We start from the raw sequence: 23,294 nt of genomic DNA, 5'->3' as shown, positions 1-23,294 counted from the left end.
TATTGTGGGACATGCATTAAAAACAGTGTTATGAGAAGGTAGAGTCACCTGCTGTTTTTTTTCTGTAAGGTGATTATTCTTTGCTTGCATCATGACGCAAAATCGGCAGAGACCGTCATCATCATTTATTTTATAACGCCGCTGCGGGTACCAATAATGGTTTCCAGAAAGGTGTTCAATATTCCGTAGTTCATTTCCATTGCCAAGTAAATCAAATGTTAATTTTTTTTTCCCCCGAGTTGAAATAATATAAACCCTTCGGTCATCCACATATTTACGGAGGGAACCACAGACCACAGCGTAAAGATCCATTTTTTTGCCTAGTATGTAAGAGTAATGAGCCTGTGTTCCGGCGATTCATCGCAGAAGAATCTGGACTGTGATTTAACAGGAAACCCAATCAAACATTTTGTTCACGGTTTTTTGGATGGTTGGATGAACTATAACCCCAGCGTTCATAACACTTGCAGTGTAACGCTGCAGAACCGCATTCATGCGCTGAGTTGTGCTGAGAAGCAAGTGCCATGACATGTTTTATAAAACCGTACGAATGATCACCTTACAGCGTTTCTACTGTTCATTGTAAGCACCGAAAGTACAACAAGCAGGCCTCTCGCAGAATGTTCCGGGTTCTTAGTACGGTCCGGTGGTCCAGCGCGCTCAGGCAGTAGCGAACAACGAGACGAGAGTCATAAGAACCGTGTCTGTCTAATGGTGTATCATTACCATGGCGTTCCAAAATCAAATGAAAAGGAAGCGTTGTCCTAATGCATGCCACTTCCTTGTCCATCGATGTGTCTTCAGCGAGGCCCGATCGATTGAAATCGCTTCGCGTGTAAGTGTTAGGATGCCTTGCGCTACGTGCTTCACGCATTAGATGTGTTAGTGTAATTCTAGCAGCTCCATCGCTTTACGGATTATTAGAGTATCATCCACGATTGACCGTACTGGAACATTTCCATTTGTCCCAATTCTTTTACTTAGGCTGGACTTTGGAGCTTTTTCCTTCACGTCGCATGAAGTCCTCGTTACGCGGGGAATATCGTCGATCGTTTGTGTTCCTTCCCTCCGTTTCGAACCCGCGGTTGCCCTCCATCCTCCTTCCCTGATTTCACCCACACACTTTGAATATTTCTGTCCCCTCCTCTCGTGAGTCGCCGCCGAGCCTTCCTCCCCTCCCGCAGCATGGTCAGCACGACCATTTTGACCCCTCTGAGGGCTGCAGACCGCACCGCAGCGTCTGGCCTCGGAGGGTTTTCTCATCATGTCATGATGGCAGTAAAAAAAAAAAATCAAACAGAATTTAACAGACTGTTCGGCTACTATTAGGCTGTGCAGCCACACCTTGATCCAAACCAACCTTTGTCCATTTACAAAGATGGATATTTTTATTGCAGCAGCTCTAGATAATCGCCGTCCTCAGATAACCTTGGCACTAACGGGACTTTAAATAATGGGAAACATTTGGTGTTTAATAACGATTTAATTAAGATCCTTATGTATTTGTTAAATATATACAGGTGTTTCTCAGTACTGCTTAGTGATGTCGGTATTTTCTGCAGTATAGATCAAGCCTTTGACCTGTCTATTCAGAAATGAGCCGAAATGAGACGGTTTCTCAGTATGTCGTTCTCGTTTCAGACACATGCTTCACCTAACTAATTTGCCCTGAAATAATTTCCCATTTGGGAAACTGAATTCTGAACCATTACCATTACCATTCTGAGTATAAGAACTTTCAGTGCCAAATGGCTCACATTTGTTTTCACTACACAGGGAAAGAATGGGGGTAGTGCTCCTAGGCGAGTGCCTGGTGGCCGAGCAGCCCATGTAACCCGGCCGGGCTCAGCCCGAAAAGGCATCACTGGGGGTCCATGTAGGCCCACCACCTGCAAGGTCCAGCATGGGGGTCGGGTACAATGTATACCAGGCAGCGGGAGGGGGCGGGGTGGTGCACAGTGTCACGGCCCCTCGTGACAGAAACTGGCTCTTGGTACGTGGAATGTTACCTCACTGGGGGGAAGGAGCCGGAACTGGTGCGAGAGGTTGAGAAATACCAACTAGATATAGATGGGCTCACCTTCACTCACAGTGTTGGCTCTGGAACCAAACTCCTCGATAGGGGGTGGTCCCTCTCCTAATCAGGAGTTTCACGAGGTGAGAGGCGCCGGGAGGGTGTGAGGATACTCACAAGCTCCCGGCTGGCTGCCATACAGTTGGAGTTTGCTCCAGTGGACGAGAGGGTTGCCTCAATGCGACTTAGGGTCACAGAGAGGAAAACTTTGACTGTTGTGAGTGCTTATGCACCAAACAGCAGTTCAGAGTATTCAGCCTTCTTGGAGAAGGTGGAGGGGGTTCTGGACAGGGCTCCACCTATGGACTCCATAGTCCTGCTGGGGGACTTCAATGCTCACGTCGGCAATGACTGGGAAATCTGGCAGGGGGTGATTGGGAAAAACGGCCTGCCCGATCTGAACCGAAATGGTTAAATTTTATTGGACTTCTGTGCTAGCCATGGTTTGCCCATAGTAAACACCATGTTCGAACACAAGGATGCTCATAAGTGTACTCGGTACCAGAGCTCCTTGGGCCAAAGGTCAATGATCGACTTTGTAGTCCTTTCTTCTGACTTGAGGCCACATGTTCTGGACACTCGGGTGAAGAGATGTGCTGAGCTGTCAACCGATCACCATCTGGTGGTGAGTTGGATCAAATGGCGGAGAAAACTGATGGACAGACCCGGTAGGCCCAGACGTTTAATGAGGGTGTGCTGGGAACGACTGTCAGAGGACCTTGTCCGGAATGATTTTAACTCACACCTCCAGAAGAGCTTCCCCCATGTCCCGGAGGAGGTAGGGGACATGGAGTCTGAATGGACCCTGTTCAAAACCTCCATTGTGGAAGCAGCCAAAAAACAGCTGTGGCCAAAAGCTTGTTGGTGCCAGCCAGGGCGGCAACCCGAGAACCCGCTGGTGGACACTGGTGGTGAGGGAAGCTGTCAAGCTGAAGAAGGAGGCCTTTAGGGCCTGGTTGGCTCTGGGGACTCCTGACTCAGCAGACAGGTACCGGCAGGCGAAAAAGGCAGCAGCGGCTGCGGTTGCAGAAGCAAAATCCCGGGTATGGAAGCAGTTTGGAGAGGCCATGGAAAACGACTATCGGTCAGCTTCAAAGAGGTTCTGGAGAACCATCCGGCAGCTCAGAAGGGGTCAGAGGAGTTTTGCTGAGGCTGTATTCAGCTGGAATGGAGAAACTCTGACCTCTGATGAGGATGTTGTCGGGAGATGGAAGGAGCACTTTGAAGAACTCTTAAACCCAAGTGATATGCCTCCCTTACAGGAATCAGGGCCTGAGGCTTTCGGGCTGTCAAAGTCCTTTTCCCTGGTGGAAGTCACTGAGGTAGTTGGTAAGCTTCACAGTGGCAAAGCACTGGGGTTGGATGAGATCCGCCCAGAACTGCTTAAGGTCCTGGATGTTGCAGGGCTGTCATGGTTGACACGCCTCTGCAATGTTGCATGGACCTCGGGGACAGTGCCTTTGGATTGGCAAACTGGGGTGGGGTCCCTGTTTTTAAGAAAGGGGACCGGAGAGTGTGTGCCAACTATCGGGGTATCACACTTCTCAGCCTCCCTGAGAAAGTCTATGCCAGCGTGCTGGAGGCTCCGGCCGATAGTTGAACCTCAGATTGAAGAGGAACAATGCGGATTCTGCCCTGGCCGTGGAACAGTGGACCAGTTTTTTACCCTCTCACAGATAACTGGAGGGGCATGGGAGTTCGCTAATCCAGTCTACATGTGTTTTGTGGACTTAGCGAAAGCCTATGACCGTGTTCCTCGGGAAATTCTGTGGGAGGTGCTTAGGGAGTATGGGGTACCGGGGCCACTACTGCGGGCCATTCGGTCTCCGCACATACGGAGCGAAGGCTGTGTCTGCAAACTCGGCATTAAGTCAAGCCTGTTCAGTGTAGGTGTTGGACTCTGCCAAGGTTGTGCCTTGTCTCCATTCCTGTTTGTGGTTTTCATGGACAGGATATCAAGGCGCAGTCGAGGCCAGGAGGGCATTCTGTGTGGGAGTTGGAAGGTGTCATCTCTGCTTTTTGCAGATGATGTTATCCTTTTGGCACCGTCACAGGGTTGCCTCCATCACGCACTGGAACGGTTTGCAGCCGAGCGTGATGCGGTGGGGATGAGGATCAGCACCTCAAGTCCGAGTCCATGGTTCTCTCACGGAAAAGGATGGTATGCCCCCTCCAGGTAAGGGGAGAGTTTTTGCCCCCAGGTGGAGGAGTTCAAGTATCTTGGGGTCTTGCTCATGAGTGAGAGAAGAAAGGAGCGTGAGATCAGCCACAGACTGGAGCAGCGGCAGTAGTAATGCGGTCGCTGTACCGGACTGTAGTGGTGAAGGGGGAGCTGAGCCATAAGGCAAAGCTCTCCATTTACCGGTCGATCTACGTCCCTACACTCACCTATGGTCATCAACTCTGGGTGATGACCGAAAGGATAAGATCGCGGATACAAGCAGCCAAAATCAGTTTTCTCTGCAGGGTGTTGGGACTCACTCTCAGTGACAGAGTCAGGAGTTCGGACATCCAGGAGGAACTCTGAGTAGAGCCGTTATTCCTCCACAATTAGAGGAGCCAGTTGAGGTGGTTTGAGCATCTGATATAGATGCCCCCTGCACGCCTCTCTTTGGAGGTATACCAGACACGGCCAACTGGGACAAGGCCCCAAGGTCGGCCAAGGACCCGCTGGAGGGATTATATCTCACAGTTGGCCTGGGAACGGCTGGGGATCCCCCAGGCTGAGCTGGAGGAAGTTGCGGGGCACAGGGGCGGCTGGGCCTCTCTGCTCTCCCTGTTGCCACCGTGACCCTATTAAGACAAGCAGGATGGAAGATGGAGATGGAGATGAAGGGAAAGAGTGCATTTAAAATTGGATTAAATTTTATGAAAATGCAGCCTCACACATTTTATGCCAGAAAAAAAAAATTATTGCTCATATTTTTTGGAAAGTCATCAGGTCACTGGTAAAATATAAAAATCCTGTGACCATTTGATCATGTGCATTTTATTTATTTTGGTGTTTTAGTTTTAGGTAACTTGGTGAACCCATGAATTTACTATTTTACCTAAAAAGTAATACCATTTAACCCTTCAGTGGGTTGGTGCCCCACCTAGGGTGGACCATGCGCTTCTTGGATAGGCTCCAGACCATCATGACCCCTAACATGGACAAGAAGTTAATGACAGTGAGTGAGAGAGTAATAACAATGAATAATTTCCCCCAAGAAATATAATCATAGCACCCCATAAAATAATATCCTAACAGTAACTCCCTAAGAAATAATGCCATAATACCTTAAGAAATAATGGTCATTTCAAAAATGGTCAAACCTTGATGTACTTATGACCATTTTAAAAAAAACACACAATTACTGGTCACTTATCGGAAGGCAGGGTCGCGGCGGTCCGGAGCCTATTACGGGAACGTAGTACACTACACTGTAAAAATATAATCGGCCACACACGCGCGCGGGAATCTGCGCGACAACAAATGGCATTAATCTACCAGCAGATGTCGCTCAAAGCCATTTTGAGTTCATTTGCGTCACACGAACATTCACCAAACATCGCTGACGAAATGTAGTATTTACTCAGTTTTATTTTCAATTTCATCTTCTCGGATTTTGTCTGAAAATCTCAATTTGTTTCGCTTGTTCTCTGATTCTCTGAACAGACAGACTACTAAAGCTTTCTGTACCACGTTTCGAGACCGGAAGAACTGGGATTGTACGTCATAGACACGCCTAGGAATTACAGCCAATCACAGGCAAAATCCGAGAACACGTGACTGACCCGGAAGCCCAACGCTGTTGGTCGCAGGCGTCCTCTGTGCTTTTCTGAGGAGTTTTACGTTTTCGCCCTTTGGTTTGTTACGTTTCAGTCCCTCCGTCGTTATTATTCACTGTGAGGCGTGTTACGTAACAGTATTAGTGTTCTACACTACATACGCCTCGATTCCATGATGAAAAAACAAGCAGTAAAGTTTGTTTTTCAAGTTAATTTTGTTTGCCTCAGGAGAAATACCCTTCCCCTATTTTAACAATCCCATCAATGTGACCTGAATGGGACCATATATTCTCGATTGTTCCAGCTTTAGTCTCAGATCTGCACGCTATTACCTCAAAATCCGGGGTAAAACGCGGTTATTTTAACATTTCGAACAAGCACACAACGCGATACGTCACCCTGACGGGATTTAGATAGACTAGAAAGATGCAACTTTATTGTCATTGCATAGTACAGGTACACAGCAACGAAATGCACATGATTCCTAAATTCAGTTGTGTTCGTTTTGAGGCAGATCGCATTCCCGCCACCTGGGTGTGTCCGCTCCGCTCTTCTCACTCACACACACACACGGCCTGAGGAGCGGCGCAGACACACACACAGGCTCTCTAGTTTGCACCTTCCCAAAACACGGTACGTTTATCGACTGCTGACTTCTGTACGTTCCTAATCCTAACACTAAGTTCAAAACCAGAGTTAAACTGAGCGACCGCAGTCTCACACAGGTGCCGCGTTAAAAAAAGAAAAGAAAGGAAAAAGTTGGATTCGAAGTTTGGGCGGCTTACACTTCCTGTTTTGTTTAGTCGGTGTTTGTTTTTCGCGTACTTCGATCGCTCACCTGCGTTACATGTGTTTTAACTCAGCAAACAATGTTTTTTGTGTAAGAAACAAAACAAAAACATGACCGTGCTACATTTCCTGGTGTTTTAATCTAGGTTATAGGGCGAAAATTGGGTGACAGCCGAACAGTTTCAGGCGCGTGTCCTGCCTGCGCCTCCACAAAACGCAATTTATTAATATTAAACTTGACGAACATGAGACTTATGAGGAATGAAAAAGCTCTGGTTACTGTGTACCGCGCTGCCACACCGTGTTGTTAACGCAGAAAAGCGCTTTAAAGCCGGATGAAGAGGCCGCGAGCTCAGCTCTCGAGATCAAAGGATACAAATTGTTACATTGTTATCAAGGCTCCTTGGAGTGAAAGCAACACTATTTTTGTTTTCACACACACAAGTGTACATGTTTGTATCATTTTCGTTAACCGCTTCTCCAAGGGAGGGTCACGGTGGTCCAGAGCCTATCCTGGAAGCTTAGGGTGCAAAGCTGGGCATGGTACACTCTGGATGGGATGCTGGTGTGCGCACACACGATAATTTGGACTTGCCAAGTCTCCTGGTGCTCCCCATGCAGACACGGGGAGAACATGCAAGCTCTGCAGACTTGAGTTGTTTTCAAATCTACCCAGGTGCCACCCCCTGCCGCCACCATGCCACAATCAAGAACTTTACTGCAACATGAATTGTCTTCTCATACATAATTATGAACAAATTAATATTTGCACACAATAATCCTTCCATTGAGTACAGGTGACAATGTTCCACCCGTATTCCATCAGTCATAAGTCTTGAGCCTTAATAGGATGTTTACTGTGCTGAAAAGCGCCACTAATGTGTTGCATTATGTCATTTAGTCTCTTACCTGTCATACAACACAAAGATCTTTGACACAAGCAACAAGTTTCTGACAATTGAGACATATAGAGGCATTTTTACAGTGGTTTTTATGGAGCTATTGGACTCAAGGGGTATGAGGAGATTGTTGTTTTGTTGCCATGGCGATTGTCTGGGCCAGAATTGGTTTGCTTTTATTTGCCCGCTTAAGAACCTCAGTAAAATTGCAGAACACTTTCTCAAGGTGGCAGCATAATAATCATAACAACATAATATTAACAACACAGAAGAGCAAGATAGTGACAACTCCACAAAAAGTCAAGTCTATGAACAACAGATTCAGTCGTGCAAATGTAATTTAGGAAAAACCAGTAATCATTTAAAAACATATATGCTCTATATGTACACTCATGCAAGGAGACAAATAGAACATTCCTGAGTACATATTAAGCATTCTTCAGTCTTCACCGTCCTTTCCGACTTTCATTATATTCTTCATACATAGGTGCACTTTGTCACTTAAATTCCATCTTTGTTCAAACATTTATTATTGTATGAGAATTTGTAAGTGATAAAACTGAATTATTCACAGAAACAGACCTTTACAGACCAGATGGCTCCAGTTAACCACTGAGTGATCAGATGTTCCTTAGAAATAATTCAAAACGTGTAAAGAGACTGAAGTTCTTTTCCATCAAATATAATTTTCCATTATATTTAGTAAAATTTGATGATTTTGTTCACAGTGAATACTTTTCGAAGGATATACGAAATCTACAAGACTAACTACTACTACGATGGCGGAACAGCTACAGAAGGTACTGGTGGACAAGAAGGACATGGTGGAGTCTGTAATGGAGGTGCTGGAGAAAGGCGCTGAAGCAGTGGCCAGTATTGCTGGGGATCTCTTCCCCGTGTTTTCTATTGCCGCACCCCTTGTTCAGCTGGCTCTGGACAATGTGGAAAGCAAAGAGGCAGAGTACATGACGGAGCAGTTCCAGAAGGTGCGCGACCGCTTGGATGTCATCTCTGAGGAGGTGGAGCGCATCACCCAGGAGATCAAAAAGAGCGGTGTTGACGCGGCCTACTTCCAGGTGGAAGAGAACATCACGAATCAGTTCCGCAAGTACATGGACATCCTCAAAGCCAAGCCCAAGTTCAAGGATGCGAAGAAAAAGCAATTCCTGGAGCACTTTGACAAGACTGGAGGAGACAAGAACTTGCACACGCTGTACTCGGCTGTAACGGGAGACAACTTCTCGGGTGAGTCGGTGCTGGAGATCACGCTAAACTACGAGGAGAAGAGCCGGAGGGTTATGGAGGACTTCTGTGCCCGGCTGAAAAACCTGTTCTGTGTGGGAATCATCGCTCTGTTGGGTTATGCTGCTCTCAAGGGGTATGGTGAAGAGGAGAAGTTTTTGCAGGACTGGCGTGAGAAGGTTGAAGCAGTCCAGTTGAAGATGAACGCGGTCATTGAGGACTGCATCAACAGCTTCCCAGAACAGGCCCAAAGTGACACCCGCAGACTGGTAAGGGACCAGGCGGGAGCCATGACCAACCAACAGCTGGCAGATGCCATCATAGAAGCTTTGAAGCGGAAGTATGACTGGGTGCAGTGGTCCGTCCGAATTTATGGCACCCCCACAGGCTTTTTCGCAGACAAAAAGGGCTTCCATTGCTCAGTGGGCAAGAGTCGGTTCCAAGTGGCAGGACCAGATGAGAAGCTCAACGTGATGGTGTCCTACAGCGCCTCACCCGAGCCTTTGGATAAGGCCCAGGTGGAGCAGTTGGTCCTGGAGCAGAAGAAGGTGACCGTGGTCGCCACAGCAGAGCTGCTCTTTGAGCGGCTGCCAGCCTGCGTTGTCCACACGGTCAAGACATCCAAAGATCTGGCCTGCTCCTGGAGCTTCTCGGATGAGCTGCACTTGTGGATGGCCTTCAAGAATATCTACGTGTGTGTTCATTCTGCCTGAGAGGCTTGTTTGTGTTTCGTCTCGGCGTCAGATTTTCTTTCAGTACTTAGTGATACGGGAGGAGAATCGCTGAAAGTTTCCATTTATTTCACTCGAAAGGGCAACATCTGGAGCGAACAGCTTTTACAGAACTGACATCACTGCTAATTCCTCCTAATCCTCTTTATCGGCACGTGGGCTAACTTTTTTGTCTCGCTTTATGCTCCTGGTGTAAAAGTGTAACAATGAGTGAATGACAAGGTGTCTGTCTGCAATCAGGGCAGAAAACATTTGGAAAGGTCCTGTCAGGGGCATGTGGCCACTCGCTGCCTGTCGCTTCTCTTCCGGCTCGTCTGTCCTCAGTTTCTCGCTTTGCTAGTGGACGTTCAAAGGTTATGTGCGAATTGGAGCAGCGATCACTCCTTTTCCACCTCCGAGGTCTTGGGTTCCATCAGCAATGACACATGTACCTGCTGCACTACTTCATCACACTTTAATTGTACCTTCCGTCCTCTCTTTTAAATTGTTTTTTCTTCTGGAAGTGTTCAGTTGTGATTTTGGCAAAAAGTTAGATTTTAATATTCGAGGGAATGTCTATGTTTCTGTGAAATTCCTGCATGTTGTATATTTAACATCACGACAGCAGCACATTAAAAGTTTTATGCTACATGCCTGGGTTTGTCATGGTAGGCTGTCCCTGTTGGTATTGTCACCAACTGTTCCCAGCAGCCTTTTTCATCGAGATTTCTGAGCAACCCACAGTCGTAGAGGAACCATAAGACTACAGGTGATCCTCGGTTTCCAGCGGGGTTCCGTCTGACAACCCCATCGTAAGTCAATGTCGTTAATCAAAAAGCCCATTACACGGAGCAGTTGTATCGATTATATCATGAACCATAAGGATATATAAATAAGTAACATGTGAATGCTGTGTTGGATAATAGATTTTCAGTGGTTTCACACATTGTGTTAATATAAATAAGAAAAAATAATTATAAAAGCAAATACAGCAGAGGTAATGTTCATGAATACTGTATTTAATACTGTACAGTGTTCGTTAATAACGAACACCTTTCCTCACTTACTTTTAGGTAGAAAGTAAACTGAATGGCTTTACACGTGAAAGCGATGTACACTGAAACACAGACTGAGACCCAGATGGTGGGACTCAAAACAATAGAGCTAACAGGACGACCGTCGACTGCTCTCTGGTGGGTCTGGGGTTCAAGTCCCGCTCGGGGTGCCTTGCGACGGACCGGTGTCCCCTCCCCCTCCAGCCCTGCGCCCCGTGTTGCCGGGTTAGGCTCCGGTTTGCCGCAACCCTGCATGGGACAAGCGGTTTCAGTCAATGTGTGTGTGGGGACGGCTGTTGTAAGTCCAGGTGGTGGTAAGTCACAGATGTTGTAACTGGAGGACTACCTGCATGTACAATAGCTGGAAACGCAAAAGAGCGATTGAGGACCCCCCCAGACATTATTGAGGTAATTCTGGTGTGCGGCTCTGTTCTGTGTTCATCGATACATCATTATTTTAATATCTCATCTGTGTTGAGAGAAAATCACAGATTGCAATGTTTTATACAGCCTTCCTCATTTTTTCTGAACAGCGGGACGTAAATGTTGAGAGATAGAGTATAAAAGCATATAAAAAAACCTTTATATCAGCGACGTAAAATTCAACTGGAAACGTGCCGAAAGCAGACGATCGAAAAATCCTGAATTGAGTTTTTCATGCGCGCATAAGATCATCCTTATGTAGAACCAGCGCATGCAGGTTTGATGCATTTTCCACAAAATAAAATGACAAACAAATCTGGACATTTTTGTTATTTCTGCAAATGTGTTTTTGTCACAGCAGTTTGGAATTGTGACACGTCGCTTGTACCTTTTGTTTTATTCATGTTCTTGGAAGGATATCATTAAAGTAGTCCAGGAATGAAATTTGAAAAGGAACAAAGCTGGAATCGTCCAAGAATGATAGATGTACTTTGAGAGCGTGATTTTCCTCCCCGTGGTTTCAGCCAGAGCTGTTGAGAGCTATTGAGGAAACCACAAGAACAACAGACCTGTAACAGACCATCTCTTTGCACGGTGCTCCGAAATGTGGCCATGGAACAGTACGGTGACACTGTGGCCTCAAGACTGTCCTCAATAAGATGCCTTTGACTGTTACACGTACAGAAAAGAATAGTGTGTTCAGAGCGAGTCGCACATCGAAACATGGTACAGACACAGTAAAGAGGTCTGTACGCTGCATTGATGCTGCAGGCCACCTCAGGGATGGTGGACTCCTCAATGGGCTCTTGAAACTCGGGCTCCTGCTTGGAATATCGCAGAAGACCAGGCTGGCAAATCAGTAAGGGGGACAAAGGCATCATGTGTACAAATTATTTATATAATTTATAAATATATACATATTTATATATCGATTATATATATCCCTCCCCCTCATATATTTGTAATAGCCTTGGAGACTGCATTTCATGGTTAGCACAGCTAGTATTGCACAGAGATATATGTACAGTATTAATTTAGCTGACATGTAGTGAATAAGCGCATTTTATAAATAAATGAAGCACTGCCCTCAGTTTACCCTTAGTTTTTACCTGCTGGTGATGGCTTCATATAATGATCCCATTGCACATCTTTGCTGTCTGCGTATTGTGGGCTTCCCTTACACTGGAGACTCGTGGAAATCGGTTAAACTGCTCCCTGGGGTGGGGTTGCTTGGGGGTGGGGGGGGGGTAAACCAGTGTTTTACTCAAGGAAAACCGCAATATGATCATACTCTACATCCCTGTTCATGTTAAAAATGCTTTGGACTGACTTTCATTTTGGTTTCACATTCTGTCTTTCTGATTTTCTCCCTCTCTTTATTACCCATAAGGATGTTCTCACACAAAGCCTAGTTTCTTTAATAGTTGGGGCACAAAACCCTCGGTGCTGCTGGAACTTGGAGAAAGTGTGATACTAGTTGCCTTGGAACAATATAAAGATTTATAAATAAGTGTCTGAACAGTAAAGTAGGTAAGACACGTGCTCCTGGTAAGCAGAAACTGAACAATCACTGTAAATCATTCCCTAAAAGGTGACAATCATAACTAAAATTCAACATACGGCAATCCCGTTGCGCACCTCTCTTTGTTTGTGAGAGTTCCATCTCCGAGTTCTCAGAAAAATCTTTACGTGAGCCAGTTGAGACTCGGTTCTCTTTTGCAATAACCACGCTTTACAGCGTTAGGACTGAGCAGGCGAGAGACCCCGAAGAAAGCCCCTACAAACTACAACGCAAACGAAGGGGCTCATTTTTAACCATCAGCCTTGGACCTGTGAGGAAGAAGTGCTAAGCACAAAAACCAATATGCGTCATAAAAAGACACAAAAAAACGTGTGATTACAGTTTTTCTTCACTTTAGAAGAGCCTGTCTCTGGGGGGTCTCTGATGATGCCGCGCCGACGAGCGGCCTCGTTGCAGTAACACCTCCGCCACTCCAGGGGGCGCCGCGTCGCAACAACCGAACCCGTTCGCGGAACCACAGGGTAAATTATTACCTCTTAGTAGCTTTGGCTTTCTTGTCGGTGACTCAGTGAATATAGGAGGAGTAAAGATGGCGGACAACGGTGGCTCGGACCCTGTGAATAACAATAATAATAAAAATACCACTTCGGAGGGCAATATAATCAGGGTGACGGTGAAAACCCCGAAAGATAAGGAGGAAATCGCAATCTCGGAGGATGCCTCGGTTACACAGGTGTGTGAGCTCAAGCCGCGTTTGGTTCGGCGAAATGCGTGTGTCGCGGTGGTGCCCCCTCACTGCCTCAGCTCAGCTGCCCTGTGCTGTGGTGTGGTGCGGTGCTGCTGGACCTCGTTAGCCGGCTAGCTAACCGATACGAGCTGCTAGCGTTGGTTTAAAAACCCGCCTCTTCTGGAAATGCGGCCGAGCGATAGAACTAGGTGCGTCGTGGAGGTGAATTTTAACAGCGTTTCGCGGGTGCTGCTGAGAAGATGATGTTGCGAAAGCGGATGGCGGCGGCGACGCACGTCGGCCGGGCGGCTGCGCGGTGAAATCGGTCCGCAGTCGGGAGTCCGGCGTGAAGCGTCGGAGGCGCCGCTCCGGAATGCGAATGGTGATGTTTGTCAGCTAGGTAGAAGCTGGGAGCGCCGTCTTCTGCCGTCCGCTCCCCTCCCCCGCCCACCGAGCGCTGCGCGATCGCAGTTGAATGTTCTGGAAAGCCGGCGCGAGACTGAGGAGGCTCCTCTCGCTGCCGCCCCGCCGGGTCACGACTCACTCACTCACGCGCCGCGCGGCCTCTCTGTTTTACTGCCCTTTTTCGGTCTAGTCTATCCGTGGTGGAGTTTGGAGCTCTTCTGTGTGTTCTCTCATTTTTCTTTGTTTTTAAAATAAGGTGCTCCTTTTGTTCCTGAGAATTTCGTCCGATTTCGCGCTGTGCTCCATTTGAAACCCTAGCACGTGTGTGTGTCCGTGTCGTGTTTTCTCCCCGCTGTGAGACTTGAATGAACTTCCTGAATGAAGGAAACTTTGTGGGGGGGGGTGCTTCTGCTGGGTTTTACTACTGGTACCAGGGGCTGGATCACACTTACTTGATGAGGCTTCACTCAGCACTGCAGGACAGCTGCTACTGTGGTGGTTAGAGCTGCTGCCTTTGGACCCCCAAAGGTTACAGGTTCGAATCCCACCTCCAGCTGTAGTACCCTGAGCATGGTACTTATACTGAATTGTTCCAGTAAAATTACGCAGCTGTATCGAAGAGCGTGTTCCACTGATGTAGGGATGAGTGACCCATAAGTAGTGTATCTAGAAGTGTAAGTTACCGCAGTGAATAAAGCGTGTGGGCGGAGAACGCTACATAGAGTTCATCGGAAGAGTCGCTTTGGAGAAAAGCGTCTGCTAAATGAGTAAATGTAGAATACTGTGCACTTGACATCTCTCTAGTTGTCATGGTCCCTGTGCAGTGCTGCTTTTACACCCTTATTACACATTTCACTACATGGTATAGTTTTACAGCTGGTAGTGTTGTAGTTAGAGGTGCCACCTTTGCGCCCAAAGGTCACGGATTCGAATCCCACCTCCAGCTGTTGTACCCTTCAGCAAGGTACTTATCCTGAATTGTTCCGGTAAAATTACCCAGCTCTGTAAATAAGGAAATAACTAAATGGCTTAACATTGTAAGTTGCTTTGGAGAAACGTGTCAGCTACTTGAATACATGTACATGGTTATATTCGGCATAACTAAATACACTGAGTGACTCAGAATTGTATCTGAGACAGTCCAGGAAATACAGAATCGTCATGAAAAGCTTAATTAAAATCTCTGTGCGCTTGGTCCCAAAAGAATGCACTACTTGAGTTATAATAGTTATCATTTACTAGACTCCTGTGTATGCAGCATCTAATTTTGCCTGTAAGAAGATTAGAGATGTTTCTATTATGTCTAAATTGTTTGTTTCACTGTGTGGGTAGGAATGTTTGTGACTTTTTTTGTGTGTCTTGGTCACCAGAAGAATATAAGGTGTTAAAGAAGAATTTCGTAATACTTGTTTGTACATGGTACTTGTACCTATGACAATAAACTTGAACTTATATGCAGTTTAACTACTTAATGATTGAAGGTCCTCTGATAGGACCTGATGCTTTTGATACATTAAGAAAACTGTTAAAGATTGTTAGTGGTTATATAGAGCATAAAAACATAGGTTTGTACCCTCTAGGAAATTCCCTCTGTAGGTCCTGCAGCCCTGGAGTCAGGTTTGTAACCCAGGTTATCACAGTGAAATATGCAGCTGTATAAATTCAGGCAAAAGTTGTATAAGATAATTGTTGGTTGAGGAATGAAATTGCAGGAATTTTTGTCCCGTTAATTTCTCTGTTTGAACCTTATTGGTTATGGAATGAATATGTGGTTTTGTGAAACTGTGCTCTACTGCAGCATCAGTTGTGTGGTGAAGTTTCCATATGTCGGTGGAGTACTAGGATCTGTCAAACCTGCCATTTTGTGTTTAGTGTGCATGGATTAATAGTAGAAAATATTTTTAACTTCATTGTCTCAAGCTTTGCTCTAAACTTATGTCTGTATGCTAACACTAGTGATCATTTATCATAAATGCATAGCCTCAAAGGACCCAATGAATAGGAAAGGTGTTACGGGGTGCTTCCTTGGTAGCATTTGTTCTACTTTTAGTTGTAGTTGCTATTTAACGTTTTGAAATAGGAATATTTAAAGGTTTTGTGGCATAAGAAACAATTTGTCTAATGGGCACTGTTTCCCACTAGTCTTGCCCTTTGACCTTTGAGGCATATAAATGTTGGTGAAAAGTATAGAATATACTGAGTAAGCAAATGTTTAATGCTCAGATGTACTGACTTTCCACCTGAGAAATCCACCTTTTTCCAATCCAAATCACCCTGTGCACACTTCCTGTTTACTTCCACAGTTTAAGGAAGAGATCTCAAGGAGGTTCAAGGCAAAGCAGGACCAACTGGTGCTGATCTTTGCCGGAAAGATCCTAAAGGACGGGGACACACTTAACCAGCACGGCATAAAGGATGGACTCACAGTCCACTTGGTTATCAAAACTGCACATAAGTAAGATGTCGACTTCATTTACATGAGTCAGCTATTCACAGTGGCATCAGGCCAATGAAAACCAGGATGATTTTGTTGCTTTGTGTTCACAAGTATACTGATGATCGGCAAGATGGTCTTTCTCGCACCCATTTGCAGGTGCAGTATGTAGATCATAGTTTTGTAACAGCTCAGTCAGACTTCATTAAGCAGAAGACAGTGGAACATGAGAACCAGATAATGAGACCAGATGATCTAGTTCAGTGTGATGTGTTTTGAAGACTGTATGAAGTAGGTTTGTGACTGTAAATTCATTGAATGTTGCAAATGGATTATATCCTAATGTATTAAATCTCTGTGAATCTTTTTCTTGTTTTGCTTTCCCGCCATTTAATTTCCTGCAGGTCAGCAGACGGAGCTGGCCCACAGACTTCTGCCACATCAAGTTCAAGCAGTGCCCAGGTGAGTGGCGGCAGTGGCGCCACTTCAGCCAGCCCCAGTCCAGCTGTCAGCACGTCGTCAGCTGGGTCCAACAGCAGCAGCACCACGCCGGTTCCTCCTCAGCCAGCCAACATACTGAGTGAGTAAAGCCTGCTGCTGCACAGACACAGGGTAATCCCACAATCCTAATCCAGAATGTGTGGAGTGCCCTGTAATTCAGCCCAGGAGTCAAATCAGAGGAAAGGGGGCAGCAGACAGAAGTCGCGTGGTTCATGTCTTCAGTTCTTTAGGACATATTCAATAGGTGCGGAAAGTGTAGGCAACGGATGGAATCTAGTATAAGATTTGGAAACTGGTATAAGAGGCTGCCACCATGGCTAACACTGGGGGGTGATTAGTGTGGCTTCTAAGCGGAGCTCCTTTTGTCCCCAGCCGGTTTTGGTGACCTCTCCAGCCTGGCCGCCCTGGGAATGGGCTCAACCAACTTTATGGAGCTGCAGCAGCAGATGCAGAGACAGCTCATGTCCAACCCGGAGATGTTGTCCCAGATCATGGAGAACCCACTAGTGCAGAACATGATGTCCAACCCAGACCTGATGAGGCAGATGATCATGGCCAACCCCCAGATGCAGCAGCTGATGGAGCGAAACCCGGAGATCTCGCACATGCTCAACAACCCTGAGCTCATGAGACAGGTAGGGTCAAGAACTGATTAAGCTGAGTTGCTGGAGGAGCCACTAATCATTTCCTCTTGTAGGAACAGGTTGATTAATAAAGTAAAAGCAACAATTTGCCAAATGGTTCAGCAATTTCTGTTGGCGGTGGCCCCTGGGGGGGTGCAGGGGGCCGCCCGCTTTCCATGCTGCGAAGGAGAAGAGAAAACACAGCTGGAGAATTGCAGTGCAGCTAAAGTCCTCTTCAAGCCACAAGGGGGCAGTCCTGGAAATTTTTTTTTTTGGGGGGGGGGTTGACGTTAATTTGTTTTTGTGTTCTCTGTAGTTGAATTTTCTGAAACTATCTTCTTATGGTCTCTACAACAATTGTAGGGATTTGAAGGAACTAGTATCCTTTTGTACCAGCTGTCGATTTGGGAGAGGTTACTCAGCTTTCTCTGTACTTTACTCCCTCCTAGACTATGGAGCTGGCTAGGAACCCAGCCATGATGCAGGAGATGATGCGGAACCAGGACCGGGCGCTTAGCAACTTGGAGAGCATCCCTGGCGGCTACAATGCCCTGCGCCGGATGTATACCGATATCCAGGAGCCCATGTTCAGTGCTGCTCGTGAACAGGTAGTGCTGTTGCTTTTGTGCTCATGGCTTTCTGTCACTTTACATGGAAAAAGCAATGACAGAAGTACGATCACATTAGCAGGGACTGATCATTGTCTGTGCATGAAAGTTACAACCATTTGCTGGGTGATGAAATGTCTGGAATCCTACAAGAAAGGAAGGTGGTCATATAGAACCCAAATGGCTTCCCCCCCCCCCCCCCCCCCATTTTGTGGCAGAGCTGTTACTAGTTACAGCTTATTCTCATTTTCAGTGTGTAGTATGTGTAGTGTTTGACTGTTTTGACTAGTTATTTTGAATCACTGTTTGGTAATGTTGTTTGGGTTGTGACTTCTTTTCCAGTTTGGAAACAATCCCTTCTCTGCCCTGGGGGGCAGCTCTGAAGGATCTGGGGTGCAGCCATCCCGAACAGAGAACCGTGAACCTCTTCCCAACCCCTGGGGCCCACCCAGTGCCACGCCCTCTGAGAGCGGGAGCGGAACAGGAACCTCCACCTCCACCTCTGTCCCCAGCGGGACCACCCCTAGCGTGTCCAACCCCCTGGGCATTAACTCTGCCAGCCTGGGCAACGGTACCGGCCGAAAGTGTGCTGTTTACAAGTCATCCATGCATTGGAGGAAGTTTTCCTAGAAGAGTCCCTTTTCTCTGTGCTAGATGTAGAGATTATAAAGTTGGTGGTTACCGCACCACTTTTCTCTGTACACGCAAGTTAGTGTTACGTTTGCATTTCGTTAAGCTTGGAATGACCATTAACTCCTGGAGGGTAAAGTTCTTTGCCCTTCTGTTGCTCTAGTCTTGCAGTGCAAAGTCCGTTGGTAGAGTACAATCCTGCATAGACATCTTCGAATTGTATGATTCTCAAGATGAGCTCTCCCCCTCTGCAGGTATATTCAGCAGTCCTGGTATGCAAAGCCTGCTGCAGCAGATTTCTGAGAACCCACAGCTGATGCAGAATATGTTGTCTGCACCCTACATGCGCAGCATGATGCAGTCGCTGGCACAGAACCCGGAAATCGCAGCACAGGTCCGCACAAGTCGCCATTCTTGCCGTAGGTCGCCAGTTTTCCATGAACGGTCGGTCATTGGAGGTTGGGATGAAGCTCTGTTGCTTGACATGTCACCAGAATGTGGAGTAAACTGTGCAGGGTGCCAGTAAAACAGTTCGCTGAAGAAGTCACTCCTATAAGTATAGAACGAAAATGGCAAACCAGCTCCCGAGTACTGGCGTCAGTCACTGTTTGCAATATTGTATTAAATGTGATCAAATAAGAAACGTCCTGTTGCTTCTGGTTTTGGTTTCTCTATAACTTCAAAATGAATGTAGAATCATGGGTCTGCCTGGTCACTGACATGTTCCTGTAACTGTCCAGCAGTATTGCCTTAACTGACATTGTGTCCTTGTGTGTGTGTTTTGGCCCGTCCTAAATTATGTATGTCTCTGCTCCACAGGTGATGATGAACAACCCCCTGTTTGCCGGTAACCCCCAGCTGCAGGAGCAGTTCCGGCTCCAGCTACCCATCTTCTTGCAGCAGGTGAGTAGTGGGGGAGGTGCTGTGATAGCCCAGCGGAATATGCAGTTGAGTGGAAGCTTTTCCCTCCATGGGAAAAATGTCTTGGTTTTATAGCTTAGTCTTTGTCAGCTGATTGCTGGGTTGCTTGCTGTGCAGATGCAGAACCCTGAGGCGCTGTCTGTGATGACGAACCCACGGGCCATGCAGGCCCTTCTGCAGATCCAGCAGGGTTTACAGACATTACAGACAGAGGCACCAGGACTCATGCCAAGGTACACAATTCTGGTCTTGTCATGCAGCCCTTTTTTTTTTTTTTTTTTTGGGAAGAGATCATTTCATTGTCTTTTTTTCCCTCCCCTGAAATAATTTAATTTCTTCATTCTTACACTATTGACTGTTATAATGTTCATTAATGTATTAATGCTGCCCGGATCCTCAGTTTTCTCTGCTTGTGGAGTTGAAGTAACATCTTGCCCCGCAGTTTGACCCCTGGAGGAATCTCGACGACCCCTCTGTCCACAGGAGGTGGTGTGACCCCTGAAAATCCCACCGCCTCTGCAGGTGGCTCCACCCCTGCCTCTGGGACCAGCTCTGCCCAACAACAGCTCATGCAGCAGATGCTACAGATGTTTGCTGGAGGAAGTGCATCAGTATGTTTACGTAGTTCAGTATTCAAGTGATAATCAGGAGGGGGACAACTGTTTTATTACTTTCAGAGCAAGAATATAGATCATAATTTCCTGTGTCTGTAAAAACCAAAATATGGCTTAATACTGGCAGAAATATGTAGGGAAATATTTACTGTGTTGTGTTGGCAACTTTGTGCGTATCCAGTGCTATGGATCTGAGTTTGGATCTCTGCTCTGTGAAAGTAACCATCTTTGGCAAGAAAACCCAGCTCAGTCTGTGTTCCCCCAAGTGGTTGGTGGACAATGTTTCAGAATTCAAGGTCTGAGCCATGGCTGTTTTGTCTTTCCACCTTTCTCTTCTACCCTAGACCCAAAGTCAGACTCCAGAGGTGCGGTTCCAGCAGCAACTGGAGCAGCTAAGCGCTATGGGCTTCATCAACCGTGAGGCCAACCTTCAGGCCCTCATTGCCACAGGGGGTGACATCAATGCCGCCATTGAGAGACTGCTGGGCTCCCAGCCTTCCTAAAGCACCTGCCCATGGCATGGGGGCATGGCTTGGGTTAGAAGGGGAAGGGTTTGGGGTGGAGGGGAGAGGAACACATCTGAGATTAAGTCCAGTCCGACAGAGGCTAAAACAAGCGTGGCATGTGACCTGAGGGTGAGGACCAGTGTCTGAGCCCTAACCTCTAAACGTCCACACCTCACCCTACTTAATCCTTACCTTCAGTTGTCTGCCGCCACATGTTTCTCTGCCACGCAGAAACTGACAGTTACCCTGCATTGAGTTCCATCTCCTATTTTTTTTCCCTTCTCTATCCTCCCGGGATTGAATGAAAATTATGTAAAGATGGGGTGGGGCATTTATACCACACCCAGCAGGGGGAGGGGCCAGATGTGCAGCTTTAGCAATTCCACTGCCAATGCCGAGCCTGACCTTGCCCCGGTATTAAAGTATCGAATGAAACAACAACAGAAAAGTCTACATTTGCTTGTTTATGCTCAACATGACCAATTTTTCGTATCCTTACATCCAACATGCCTGGGAGACCGAACTCCTTATAATCAAGGCAAAAGGTGGACCGTTTAGGAACATAAGAATGAGAAGTTTGACTGTACAGAGATTGGGCTTCTATTTCCACTTGGTGTCTTGCTGCATTTTCCCACTTTTTTTACTCATCTATTTAATATCTCATTGAGTCCATGCCTGCTGAACCTCACTATTTATTGCAATTGCTATAGAAGCTGCCCTCTGCCCTTGTAGAAAGCCCTAACTGTCCTGCCATTCTGAGACTTGTCTGTCATTCCCAATCGGATGTGCCCAAAGCAGTTTGAATTCCCCCTGCACCTCTGAGCGACCCATGGAACTGGCAACCCCTTACCCAGAAACCCAGCCTTCAGTTTGATGAATCTCAGTTAAAAAGGAATTGGTGGAATTTGCAACAAATTAAATATTGATTTAGGGAATGGGGGGGACAAGGTGATGTGGCAAATAAATTTTTGTTTTAAAGCTGATAACGGTTGGTTGAAGATGGATTTCTTTCATTTTAAACTGATCATTATGTATTTTTATTTGAGGTGCTGTAGTGCCTAGAAATTACTGTTGTGTATCTCATTTTAACCTTTTAAAGATGAAACAAAAGGCTTTACATTTGGTGGCACCATACCTTAAATTCTAGGTTGCTCTTTGAAATCTCAGCCTTGTAGTTGTGGTAACCTTGGTAACAGCTTAAAAGCTAGGCTTCTTTTATTCACTTCAGAGCTCAAATCCATCATCCAACTGAAGATGTTGAAACTAACTCTTAACAGTACTGTAACTAAAAATAAAACAAGGTTGGTCAATATTGTGCTGCATGTTGGGTGTTGCTCCTTCCTTCTGTTATTTCACTTCTGGCATTTCTGTTAAGGAAAATAGGCTATACGGCACATCCAGCGGAAATACTGCCACATGGATTTTGAGTGATCTGATTCCAGTTATCAGGAAATACACGTCCAACGTGAGACTGGGCATGTCTCAAAGTAGTTGTTTGCTTAGGTTAACTGTATTTCCCACATCTGAGAGTCATGCAGCCTAGAATGTTCTTTAGGTCTCTGTGCTTCTAAAAGGTCAGAAAGGGGGGGATGACTGGGTTATAAGAACTTCACTTCTGTCCAAAGTGGCTGTTAGAACACCCTGGCGCTGTTCGTGGACGGGTACAGCCCACTTGGACAGAAACCATCTACCTGGACGGGTACAGTCCGCTTGGACAGCAATAGTCGGCTTGGACAGGTAGCGCGCGGGAGAAGAGAAAAGGCGGCTGCGATACACACGGTGGCCACTAGGTGCCGCTGAGCTTAAAGCAAACGAAGTATAAACACTAGCGCGAGATACACTTAGCGCGCAGCGAGAGGTAGTTTTACAACTTTTTTTGAAATTCATTTTACCACGTATGTAAGTCTAAAGTTGTTGCTGGTCAATGTCGTTAGTTGTATTTCTGGAATATACCTCCTAAATCTCGCTTTGCTGCCCCGCAGACTGACAGTCGCCATAAACTCCGGTTTGAAGCGGTTCGTCGCGCGATGCAGTCTCAGAGTCTGAGGCGAATAAAGATTAGTCTCAGTTTTGCAGTGTACATGCGCGAAATTTTCCTTTTTTCTCCCACGAGATGAAATAATCTCGCTTAAAATAAGTTAAAGGAGGAAGTTATGCGACACACTCGTTTTTCTCCGAACAAAAGCGGCACGGACGGAGTCGCTCTCTTCCTGAAACATTTTCGTGTCAGCCGTGCGGCTCCTCCTGCGTGTTACTGCACTCACACCCGGATAAGAGTATTTAGCCCGTCTCCGGGAAACATTCTCAACCCGTAAAGTCTATTCTGCACTTGCTGGACTTTCGTTTTGGGATCCACCGGGACACTTTTCGACTCTTTTCTATTCTCTGAGGAACGCGGCGACGCCGCCTCGAGCCAGAGAGCGCGTGCGAGGGACACGTCACAGCACAGAGGAGGCGATCTCGGGCCAGCAGGTGGGTCTGTCTGTGTCTGCGGGGCCACCGGACACCTGGACAGGTGTCCGCTGAGGCCGGGGTCGAGTCCCCCGCCGCGTCGACGTGTGGTTCGCGATTCACAGGAAGTGTCCCGCCCGTGCAGGTGCTCCTGGGAGCGGGGCGGTTCGGGGGGGGGGGGGGTCGGGGGGACAGGTGATTGGGTCCCAAGGGCTGCAGCTGCTGGATGGGGGGCGGAGCCTCAGCCCACTGTACCTTAGTGGTGGTTCTACCTGTTTCACCTGCCCTTGTTTCTCAGAGACACCCAATCCACCCCACCCCACCCCCCTCCCCCACGTCAGGCTGCTGAGCTGCAGTCGACCCAACGAGACGAGTTCCTCGTAGAGACA

General features: G+C 46.9%; 2 protein-coding genes and 1 long non-coding RNA gene across 3 annotated transcripts; all 3 read left to right on the top strand.

Moving 5' to 3' along the window:
• The first annotated feature begins 6,303 nt into the window (after positions 1-6,303).
• rpz4 (rapunzel 4) lies at positions 6,304-10,337 on the top strand. The gene is made up of 2 exons (XM_018745598.1): positions 6,304-6,478; positions 8,262-10,337. The coding sequence occupies exon 2, from the start codon at positions 8,313-8,315 to the stop codon at positions 9,486-9,488; it is 1,176 nt and encodes a 391-aa protein (XP_018601114.1). The 5' UTR covers positions 6,304-6,478; positions 8,262-8,312; the 3' UTR covers positions 9,489-10,337.
• A 2,573-nt stretch (positions 10,338-12,910) lies between these two features.
• Positions 12,911-20,983, top strand: ubqln4 (ubiquilin 4). The gene is made up of 11 exons (XM_018745655.2): positions 12,911-13,218; positions 15,921-16,072; positions 16,456-16,631; positions 16,925-17,187; positions 17,625-17,783; positions 18,126-18,354; positions 18,668-18,807; positions 19,233-19,316; positions 19,452-19,567; positions 19,777-19,945; positions 20,293-20,983. Exons 1-11 carry the CDS (start codon positions 13,075-13,077, stop codon positions 20,449-20,451), a joined length of 1,791 nt encoding a protein of 596 aa, XP_018601171.1. The 5' UTR covers positions 12,911-13,074; the 3' UTR covers positions 20,452-20,983.
• Positions 20,984-22,256: 1,273 nt separating this feature from the next.
• LOC108930348 (uncharacterized) lies at positions 22,257-23,288 on the top strand. The gene is made up of 2 exons (XR_001965838.1): positions 22,257-22,926; positions 23,204-23,288. It is a non-coding gene; the product is annotated as an uncharacterized LOC108930348 (long non-coding RNA).
• Positions 23,289-23,294: the final 6 nt, after the last annotated feature.

Source organism: Scleropages formosus, chromosome 23 (genome assembly GCF_900964775.1).
Source record: "Scleropages formosus chromosome 23, fSclFor1.1, whole genome shotgun sequence".
In the NCBI taxonomy this organism is placed as follows: domain Eukaryota; kingdom Metazoa; phylum Chordata; class Actinopteri; order Osteoglossiformes; family Osteoglossidae; genus Scleropages; species Scleropages formosus.
Note: the sequence above shows the minus strand (reverse complement) of the source record. Positions and strands in the feature narration are given on the sequence as shown.